The sequence below is a fragment of the Myotis lucifugus genome, unplaced genomic scaffold, assembly GCF_000147115.1.
Source record: "Myotis lucifugus unplaced genomic scaffold, Myoluc2.0 scaffold_3, whole genome shotgun sequence".
Taxonomy (NCBI): Eukaryota; Metazoa; Chordata; class Mammalia; order Chiroptera; family Vespertilionidae; genus Myotis; species Myotis lucifugus.
In genome coordinates this window covers 6,082,295-6,093,201 of record NW_005871051.1, presented here as the reverse complement: position 1 = coordinate 6,093,201, position 10,907 = coordinate 6,082,295, and the positions used below count along the sequence as shown (strand labels likewise).

The following is a 10,907-nucleotide window of genomic DNA, read 5'->3' as shown; positions in this document are numbered from 1 at the left end:
GTCTCTATCTCTCTCCCTTCCTCTCTGTAAAAAATCAATAAAATATATAAAAAAAAATAAATAAAAACATATCTTTTAAAATATGGCAGGATAACGTTTGACAGATGATCCATTTGAAAAATGCAATTAGTTGGTTAAAAACACCAGTTGTAGAGTCCCGTCTGTGTTTGAATCACAGCTCTGTTCCCTGCTAGTAACTTTAGGCAAGTTAACTTACCAAGCTTTAGTTTTCACATTCATAAATAATATTCCCTCATAGACTATGGTGAGGATTAAAAGAAATTATGTTTGTAAAGCTTCTGGCATGTCATGTTCTGTATTAAGTAATGGAAGCTGTTCTCCTATTTATCTCCACTAGAGCACTCTTACCTAACCAGGTCATTTATCAGACTCTGCTGTTGATTTTATCAAGAATGTTTTCCACTTCCTTGATTAGATTTTGGGTATTCCTAAAACTAAGCATTTTTTGGTTTGTATTATTTTGGCAGATGGCTGATGAAATGTTTTGGTTCTTTCTTAATTACAGTTTGGGAGTTAAGCTTGTAGCTGTCCTCTGGTTACCATCTATACCTTCCACTAAACTGAGGCACCAATTATACTAATGTTCTCACATTTTTGTTTCAGCCTTTTAACCATTTAAGTTTCTAGAATTAGTATGAAAGGCCCTTTTTGGCCAGAGTTTGTTTTACACTTATTCCTGATCTCTTTCTTCTCCAAACATGTCATTGAATTTTTGTCATCACTTTTAAGAGGCTTTTACTCATTGTCAGGATGTTTTGGTACTGACTGGCATTCCCTCAATTTTTATGTTAAACGCTGCCATTTTTTAAAGTAGTGCCACTATGGTCACTTTTGGGCTCCTTCTTATAAAGTCAGCTCAGTTATAGCCGAATAGGTAGGGCGGTATCCTGGCTGCCCACCTTGAAGGCAAGATCCAGAATAATGACTTCTGTCCACTCCCACTGAGTTCCGTTTCACACTGATCACGTTAGCGTTTGAGGGACGGATGTTCCATGTATTACACTACAAAAACGACTATAATATTGCTGACCAACCAAAATTCTCTTTAAAAGGAGAGGAATATCTAAATCAGAGGTTGGCGAAACAGACTGCCCATCTGTTCTTGTAAATAACGCCTTCTTGGAACGCAGTCCCATTCCATTTTGTATTGTCTGGCTGGTTTGTGCTACAACAGCAATGCCGCTTGGTAGTGACAGAGACCATATCTGGCCCTTTAGGGAAATTGCCAGCCTTGACCTGGACTGAGAGATGAGAGATCCAGGTGGGGGGGGGGGGGGGTAGGGGGTGTTGCGCTGGCGCCTCTCTGGCTTGTAGGTGACCCTGTTCCGTCTTCACGTGGTCTTTCTGTGTGTGCCTGTGTCCACTCTATGATAATAAAAGCGTAATATGCTAATTAGACCTGATGTCCAGGACGACGACCTTCCGGATGAAGCCAGGACTGAGGGAAGCCCGAGGGAAGCCAGCAGCTGGGGGAAGGCCTACTCTTGCACGAATTTTGTGCATCGGACCTCTAGTCTCTATAAGGAAAGACACCAGTCCCATTGGATTAGGTCCCACCCTAGTGACCTCATTGAACCATATCAGCCTCTGTAAAGGTCCTGTTTACAGTCACCTGTGAGATAGTCGCTGATATTAGTAAAATTATTAATTGGGAACACACTCCCCACTCAGCCCACACATAATGTGCGCTAAAGAACACACTTTTCCTCGTCTCCAGGTTCACAAATACAATCTCAGTGAGCACAGACGAGACTGTTCTAACACTTTCAGTGCTTCCCCATTGTCCAACTCTGACCCTGGCCAACATGGCAGCCGTCGCAGCTTCCCCAGGGCCGCAGCTGCCCCGTCACCTTCAGTAGCGCCTCTCGCCCCCCGGCGCCTGCGCACACGGGCCCCGCGCCCCGCCCCCCTCCTGCGCATGCCCCCCTGCACCCCGCGCACGCCCCGCCCGGGGGCGGAGCCTCGCTGCAGCGTCACCGGTGTTTTTCAGAAGAGCCCTGACGCAGCGGCTGTCAGCTCCATTTTGCGGTCGGAGCCCGTCCAGCCTGCAGGGCCTTCTCCGCTGTCGCGTTAGCTTTGTCTCCTTCGGCTTCGACTCTCTGGCCAGGACGGTAAGCGCGGGGGGAGGCGGGCTGGTGTCAGGGCCCCGTGTCTGCGCCCCGCGAGCGCCCGGTGATGCCGCCCTACCCGGGCCCGTAGGACGCCGCCCGCGGTCTCCTGCACAGCGAGCCCTTTTCCTCGCCCCATCCGGCTCTGTCCAGCCTGTCGCCGCGAGTTTCTGCCGCAACCTCGACGCCCCAGACGCTGGCTGAGGAGAGTGACCGTGTTTGCGCGGCGGGGGTGGGGCGGGCCGCGCCCGGGCGCCATCTTGTCTGCAGCGGTCGCCGCCGCCCGCGCTGTAAGATGGCGGCGGCGGGGCGCCCGTCGCGGCCGGTGTTTACCGTGGTTCCTCGTCAATGACGCTTCTGTGAGGAACTGTGCCGACAAAGACGGAAGGCGCGGCCCGGGTACAAGGCGCTATCCCTTCACGTCCAGTCGCTTCTCGCAGGACTGGAATGCCCCCTCGGGGTGGTCTGGGATCCCGAGGAGAGAAACGATAGAGTATTTGCAGGCGTGTGTGGTCGGGCATCTTGTGTGTGGAATGTCTGCGCCCCACTCGGGGCCGTTTGAGCGCGGAGACGGGGGGAGTCAAGTTAGGGCTTTTCGTTGGAAACATTGACGGGAGGAAGATGGCGTCCCCCTCCTCACCCGGTGGTGTAAGGAGCCGGTGGTGTGAGAGGGCCCTGAGGAGACGCTGGATGCAGGGCGTGCTGGGGGTGGCGCTCAGCGACGGGATCGTGTCGTGTTGCTTTTAATGCCATCGCTGGCTGAAGGCCTGGCCAGTTCGGTCGCTTTACCTCCTTTACAGGAGTTTTCGACAATAAATGATTCTGTCTCGAGAACTTGCACGGTTGCGGGTGAGTCGGAGGCTAGTGTTGGAGGCACGTTCGGAGGGGAGAATTGCATCCTGTGAACTTGGGTTAAGTCTCCGCTGCAGGAATCGATCCGCGGGGTCACGGCCAGAGCGGATTTGCAGAGGAGGGTTTTACCAAACGGTTCGTGGCTGACGTGCGGCGGCCTGTAAAGCTGGGGGACTTGTGTTTTCCGCAGATGAGGCACTCGAAGAGAAGTTACTGCGCCGATTGGGACGAGAAGGACTGGGAGTCCGCCAAGTGGAGGAGCAGCAGCAGCCGCAAGAGGGCGCGGCGGTCCCCCAGCAGCGCCCGCGAGAGCAAGCGCTGCCAGTACGACCCCCCGAAAACCTCGGACAGGTGAGGAGGGGGCGCGCGGACCCGGGGCGCCGCTTCCTTCCTGTGTGCGGTGTGGCCTGTACTGCCTGTGAAACTGTGTGTGTGTGTCTTGGTTGGTGGGAGAAAACAACATCTTAGAGTATTTATTGTCTTAGATTTACTGAGAAGTTGAGGATACTCGGTATTAGCCTGAAGCACTGAGAAAGTGTTTGTTTTTGTTTTTCTAGTCATTATATGGAAAGCAGGTCCCTAAATGAGAGAGATTATTATAGCCGGCGCTACGTTGATGAATATAGAAATGACTACAGTCAAGGGTGTGAGCCCGGGCATCGCCACAGGGACCACGAAGGCAGATACCAGAACCACAGCAGCAAGTCTTCTGGCCGGAGCGGACGGAGTAGCTATAAAAGCAAGCACCGGACTCACCACAGCACCACCCATCACCGATCACACGCGGTAGGAGCGCTTTTAAAACGTTTGGAGATTTTATTTCCCCTTGGAACAAGAAACTTTAATTTGTGTTTGACCATTTGAGAAAGTTCTGTTTAAGATGAAGTTATCTCAGTTTTAACTTGCAGGATCCTTTCTATTTGTGCATTGGATAGGAAATGCCCTAAGTACAGCATATATTTAGTTACTTAATAGGTTTTGTTACTAGTTGGCAACTGTCATTTCCGTGAAATAGTGGAGGAGATTTAATTTAGGTTAGTTTATTGCAATGATATCAGTATAGTCTGACAGATTTTTCATGGTACTTCAAGAAATCTGATTTTTGATAAATTGAAGCCTTACCACAAAAGTAGACTAGGCCTTTTATATTTGAATGATGAGAATTAGATGTAACTTTGTTCTAGCAATGCATTCTTTCTATTTTTTTTTTTTTCACTAAGCACACCATTTAACAGATTTGAACATTATGGAATGTGTATTAATTTGGAGATCAGCTCAGATGGCGTTTAAAGTGTCATGGTGTTATTCTTGTATACCAAAAAAAATTTTTTCTTCCCCAAATTGGGACTTCAGTTTTATTTGCTATCTTAATAGTTTGTTTTCTTAGATTAGTTAGGAAATCTTAATTTGGCCACAGTCTACTTTGACAAGTAAATATTACATCCTATGATTTTGCAACAGTAAATTGGGACACTAGAAACTTAAAATTATGTTTCAGTGAATGCTACAACTAAGCATTTTTTTTAAGAAAACAATTGTGTTATGTTTTGTTGCCTTGCCACTTTGAGTATCTTATCTGAAAATCTGTTCCTTGCCATGTTTTTCTCCTGTTAACATAAACTATGTGCCCTGTGAATTTCTGGGGACTGAATTTGAAATTGCTCCTGCCAACCGTTTGTGGCCTGGCGTGTATCTGAATGCCTGAATATCTCCCCGCTGAATGAATTTCGTATTCTGCCCTGAATTCACTCGGGTATATTGATTGGCTGGATGATCTTGGTGCCGCCCACTTGACGTTTCCAGAAGAGTCACCGAAGGAAAAGATCCAGGAGTGTAGAGGATGATGAGGAGGGTCACCTGATCTGTCAGAGTGGAGACGTACTAAGTGCAAGATGTATAGAATATTTTTCAACACTTATTAACTTTTCAGATAACATATCTATATATAGATTAAGATTTCAGGGATTTGGAAATCTTTTCTCTCTTTCTGTTTTTTTGTTTTGTTTGTTTTTTTCCCTTTCTTTTGGTGGTGGGGGGGGATTGTATTTTTGCTTTCTTTAGAAATTTAATGTTTGTTATGTAGAACTTCCAAAACAGTAAATCAAGTTAAATGAAATTAGCTTTAAGACTGAAATTAGACATAAAAATAGTTACATGTTTTTTGACAGTGTTGACCAATAAAATAGTGATAAGGGAATTTAGCATCAACTAGAACAATCTGCATTTATAGCATTATGATAAGCAAAATGTTTTCACTTCTTGATTTGACTGAGATTTATTTTTCTCTTTTAGATGAAATTGTTGATACTTTAGGTGAAGGAGCTTTTGGAAAAGTCGTGGAGTGCATTGATCATAAAGTGTAAGTTTCCTATCCTGGCATTGTACTTGCAGTGATCGGTATAGAAAATATATTTAGCCAAAACCGGTTTGGCTCAGTGGATGGAGCATCGGCCTGCGGACTGAGAGGTCCCAGGTTCGATTCCGGTCAAGGGCATGTACCTGGGTTGCGGGCACATCCCCAGTGAGAGGTGTGCAGGAGGCAGCTAATCGATGTTTCTCTCTCATCGATGTCTCTAACTCTCTATCTCTCTCCCTTCCTCTCTGTAAAAAATCAATAAAATATATTTGAAAAAAAAAAAAAAAAAAGAAAGAAAATATATTTAGCCTTGGGCAGTGTTGCTCCGTTGGTTGAGCATCGGCCCATGTACCAAGAGGTCACAGATTCAATTCCCAGTCAGGGCACATGCCCAGGTTTTGGGCTTGATCCCCAGTAGGGGGGCATGCAGGATGCAGCTGATTCAACATATCTTTTAAAAGAAAACATATATAGCTTTAGAATATGGTCTGACCATGAGTTAGATACATCTTTACCCTTTACCTTGGGTTTTTTACTTGTCTGTAGGAAACTCCCAGTAAAAGATACTAGCTGTTTTTATTTTTATATATCTTTTTATTTATTTTTAAAATATATATTTGTTGATTTCAGAGAGGAAATGGGAGAGAGGTAGAAACATCAATGATGAGAGAATCATCGATCGGCTGCCTCCTGTACGCCCCCTACTGGGATTGAGCCCACAACCCAGGCATGTGCCCTTGACCAGAACCAAACCCAGGACCCTTCAGTCCGCAGGTTGACGCTCTTATCCACTGAGCCAAACCAGCTAGAGCTGTTTTTATTTTTAAGTAGTAGTAATTAATAGTATATGCAGCTTCTAATTTCAGTTTTAAGCTGAGAACAGATTTTATTTAAGGAAAACAGTATTTTCTTGTCTCACGAGGCCCAACTGTGGCCATCTTTTTTTTAAAGGTCATTCTAGTTGCTTACATTAAGTTGCAATTAAAAGATAATACATATAATCAAAGTAGAAGTGTGTAGTTTGAAGAGAGTGATAGAAAAATGCATTAAAATATCTTGATTATTTTTATTTATAACTTGGATTTTTCTCTAACAGGGGAGGTAGACATGTAGCAGTAAAAATAGTTAAAAATGTGGATAGATACTGTGAAGCTGCCCGCTCAGAAATACAAGTGCTGGAACACTTAAATACAACAGACCCCAATAGTACATTGTAAGTATCAAAATAGAACTTAGAAAATGGCTCTAGGTAGATTTTAAGACGATTATAAGAAGCTGTACTAAGTTATTTTTCATGTATTTGTAGCCGCTGTGTCCAGATGTTGGAATGGTTTGAGCATCGTGGTCACATTTGCATTGTATTTGAATTACTAGGACTTAGTACTTATGATTTTATTAAGGAGAATGGTTTTCTGCCATTTCGACTGGATCATATCAGGAAGATGGCATATCAGATATGCAAGTCTGTGAATTGTAAGTACTTTTTATGAAATGTTAGCTGTTGGTGTGCTAATTTTTTAAGGAGGGTAGTGGGTTTCAGTCCTGGGTGGTTGTCTAGCAGACTAATTGAATGTTGGCCACTTCTTCAGGTTTGTGGCAAAGACATCAGAGAGGTGTGTTTTTTGTTGGTAGGGACTTTGGGTTTTGATTTGTAGAGTACAGCTACTCTTTATGTTTCATTCTCAGTTCTGCACAGTAATAAGTTGACTCATACCGACTTAAAGCCTGAAAACATTTTATTTGTGCAGTCTGACTACACAGAGGCATATAATCCCAAAATGGTAAGTCTTTCATGTATTAACTTCATAGTTCTAAATGAATGTTTAATGTCTTCTTAATATTAATACCTTCTTAACCATCATTTATGGTTTTTAGAAACGTGATGAACGTACCTTAATAAATCCAGATATTAAAGTTGTAGACTTTGGAAGTGCAACATATGATGATGAACATCACAGTACATTGGTATCTACCAGACATTATAGGGCTCCTGAAGTTATTTTAGGTAAGTATTTAATTGTGCTTTGGGAACCTTTATCTTACTGAAGCTGATTTTAAATTTTACTTATAGTTTGAAAACATAATCATTTAATTCCTGTTGTGTCCCAGATACTTTGCATGTGCAGTCTTTATGTGGCATAGTGTGCCCATTTTACAGGTTAAGAAATTGAGGCTCAGAAGATCAAGAGCCTGACTTAAGGCCTGAAACTAGTATCTCCAGAATCCTAACTCTTACATACTATCCTATTATATTTAATCTTGGACTAAGTGATTGCTTTAGGATCTTTTCTATCTCAAACATCAACTTATGCACATTTAAAAAAACGTTTTTAAGAAACATTGAGGATTTTCCCCACTAACAGTTTGCTTTATCTTACAGCCTTAGGATGGTCCCAACCATGTGATGTCTGGAGTATAGGATGTATTCTTATTGAATATTACCTTGGCTTTACAGTGTTTCCAGTAAGTGCTTTCTTTGTATACGTGCCTGTTTATATGAATGAACACTAACTCATACATATATTTCCGTAGCTGTACCCCACTCCCCATCATAGACTATTAGTTGTAGATAAATATAAAGAAATAAAAATTACGGTATTGTGATTCTGTTGGGCATTTCATAATTTATGATTTTATTTAAAATATTTTTTAATCTATTAAACTTGCTGAATTAGGGGAATCTTTGGTGATCTGTAAGGCTTATGTTTTTTGGGGTTTTTTTTAGCTGTAACTTGCTAAAAGTAGGCCTTTTTCAGTGATCACATCCTTCCTTGTGTCTAAACCATGTAGGGACTAGAAATGTAGCAGCTATGTTAAATGAGAACGAAGCATAATGTGCAAGTTCAGATAGTTAACAAGTTTTCTTTATTATTTTAGACACATGATAGTAAGGAGCACCTAGCAATGATGGAAAGGATTCTTGGACCTTTACCAAAACATATGATACAGAAAACCAGGTATGTTTTGAGAGTAGATGCCTTCCTTAGTACCAGTTGGTCACCTGTCCTGATTAGAACTATAAAACAGTAATGCTTTTTCACTTAAGTAGCTGATGATTATTTTGCGGGAAGCCAGTAACAATCTCAATAGGCTGTCTTTTGAAATCTGGAAAATACTAGTCTGATCTATAAACATAATAAATGATTAAACCAATTACTATTAGTAGATGTTTAAATTTTCATTGTCAACATAAACATGGATATTGACTTACTCTTAGGAAACGTAAATATTTCCATCATGATCGATTGGACTGGGATGAACACAGTTCTGCTGGCAGATATGTTTCAAGGCGTTGTAAACCTCTAAAGGTAAGCCTGGGTCATTGCTTAAATGATCCTTGAGTTTTCCCTTTTTATGGTGGAGAACAAAAGTACAAGTGGTAGTAGAAAAAGCTGTTGACTGTTTCTTTTCCTTTTAGGAATTTATGCTTTCTCAGGATGCTGAACATGAGCTTCTCTTTGACCTCATTCAGAAAATGTTGGAGTATGAGCCAACTAAAAGGATTACTCTCAAAGAAGCCTTAAAACATCCTTTCTTTCATCCCTTAAAAAAAACTACATAGATCTCTAATTGTACAGCGAAAGAAGAGATTTTATAGACTGTATCAGTCTAATTAAGTTATTTTGTACAGCTTTTGTAAATTTCTTAAACTTTTATATTGCCTTGTTTATTTTGTTTGGATAGTTTGATTTGTTAAGTCCATAGCTAAGTAATGAACATCTTTTTCAATGATTTCTGTATAAAATGATCTATTCAAAATAAATTTTTTTGTGTTTATGAAGTTTATATGAATCTGGACAATTTGGTTTTTAGCACCATTTTGTTTCTTGTCACTTTTTTTTTTTCTTCATGCTCCCTTTTTTTTTAAATTAAATCTTTATTCAGATTACATTTGTTCCTCTTTCCCCCCCCCCCCATAACTCCCCTCCCCCCAGTTCCCACCCCACCCTCCGCCCTCACTCCCCACCCACTGTCCTCATCCATAGGTGCACGATTATTGTCCAGTCTCTTCCTGCATCTCCCATTCCCCTTTCCCCCCCAAGAATAGTCAGTCCATTCCCTTTCTATGTCCCTGATTCATTATAATCACCAGTTCATTCTGTACATTAGATTATTTATTCACTTGATTCTTAGATTCACTTGTTGATAGATGCATGTTTGTGTTCACAATTTGTATCTTTACCTTTTTCTTCTTCCTCAAAGGATACCTTTCAGCATTTTGTATAATACTGGTTTAGTGGTGATGAACTCCTTTAGCTTTTCCTTATCTGTGAAGCTCTTTATCTGACCTTCAATTCTGAATGATAGCTTTGCTGGATAAAGTACTCTTGGTTGTAGGTTCTTGGTATTCAGCACTTTGAATATTTCTTGCCATTCCCTTCTGGCCTGCAAAGTTTCTGTTGAGAAATCAGCTGACAGTCGTATGGGTATTCCCTTGTAGGTAATTGAGTCTCTTGCTGCTTTTAAGATTCTCTCTTTGTCTTTTGCTCTTGGCATTTTAATTATGATGTGTCTTGGTGTGGTCCTCTTTGGATTCCTTTTGTTTGGGGTTCTCTGCGCTTCTTGGACCTGTAAGTCCATTTCTTTCACCAGGTGGGGGAAGTTTTCTGCCATTATTTCTTGAAATAGGTTTTCAATATCTTGCTGTCTCTCATCTTCTGGCACCCCAATAATTCTGACATTAGTGCGCTTGAAGCTGTCCCAGAGGCTCCTTACACTATCTTTGTATTTTCGGATTCTTTTTTCATTTTGCTTTTCTGGTTGGGTGTTTTTTGCTTCTTCGAATTTCAAATCTTTGGCTTGATTCTTGCGCTCCTCTGGTCTGCTATTGGGTATAATATTCTTTATTTCAGTCCGTGTATGCTTAATTTCTAGTTTCTTTATCGTAGCATCGAGGGTCTCATTAGTTTTTGTGAGGCTCTCCACAAGTTTATTGCAAGCTCTCAAAATTGCGTTTTTTAGCTCCATATCCTCCATTTCTGTCATGTTTTTTGTCTCCGCATTTTTTATGCTTTCTTGGTGCACCCCCTTGTGGTCTTTGTGTGCAGTCTTGTTCTAGTTAAGCCTTGATTTTTTTAGTTAATACTGAGGGATTTGACCACCAGGCTGACTGGCTATGAGAATCAGCTGTGTGGAAAACTTCTGTCCTCTGGGGAGGTGCTAATCTAGCCTTTGCCTGAGGCGATCGGGCAAATGGCTCTGCGCAGGGCTTGGGCGGGGCGGGTCGCACAGGATCAACGGCGGGCGGAGGGAGCAGTTATGGCTGCTCTCAGTCCCGTTCCCAGAGGCTCTGCTTCTCAGAACCCCAGCAACCGCTGCAAACCTCGGAGAGAAAGCTGCCCTCACATTCCGACTGATGCCAGACAATCCCGCCTCTCCCGTTTGAGTCTGAGTCCCTAGAAACTCGCCCAGATCTGGAGCTCAGAGTCTGATACTCCCTCCTGATTGAAAACAACAACTGCGCCCTCAGCCACCAGCCCGCTTTGGGCGTGCACCTCCACACCTTTGTATTTTCCACACTGCGCCTCCTCTGAGCCTCGGTATGCTGTTCTCTTTCCTTCTAGTTGAAG

General features: G+C 42.5%; 1 protein-coding gene across 5 annotated transcripts; it reads left to right on the top strand.

Annotated features, from left to right (window-relative positions):
- The first annotated feature begins 2,006 nt into the window (after nucleotides 1–2,006).
- Nucleotides 2,007–9,123, top strand: CLK1 (CDC like kinase 1). 5 transcript variants are annotated; one of them, XM_006082389.3, is made up of 13 exons: nucleotides 2,007–2,132; nucleotides 3,172–3,332; nucleotides 3,539–3,767; nucleotides 4,785–4,875; nucleotides 5,274–5,340; nucleotides 6,434–6,550; nucleotides 6,644–6,810; nucleotides 7,024–7,118; nucleotides 7,213–7,342; nucleotides 7,718–7,800; nucleotides 8,215–8,294; nucleotides 8,555–8,645; nucleotides 8,756–9,123. In XM_006082389.3, the coding sequence occupies exons 2-13, from the start codon at nucleotides 3,172–3,174 to the stop codon at nucleotides 8,897–8,899; spliced, it is 1,455 nt and encodes a 484-aa protein (XP_006082451.1). In that variant the 5' UTR covers nucleotides 2,007–2,132; the 3' UTR covers nucleotides 8,900–9,123. The 5 variants fall into 5 exon arrangements, with proteins under 5 accessions (XP_006082451.1, XP_023615798.1, XP_023615803.1 ...); XM_023760030.1 differs by lacking the exon at nucleotides 2,007–2,132 and adding an exon at nucleotides 2,212–2,528; XM_023760035.1 differs by lacking the exons at nucleotides 2,007–2,132; nucleotides 6,434–6,550 and having other exon boundaries at nucleotides 2,212–3,332.
- The last annotated feature ends 1,784 nt before the right edge of the window (nucleotides 9,124–10,907 follow it).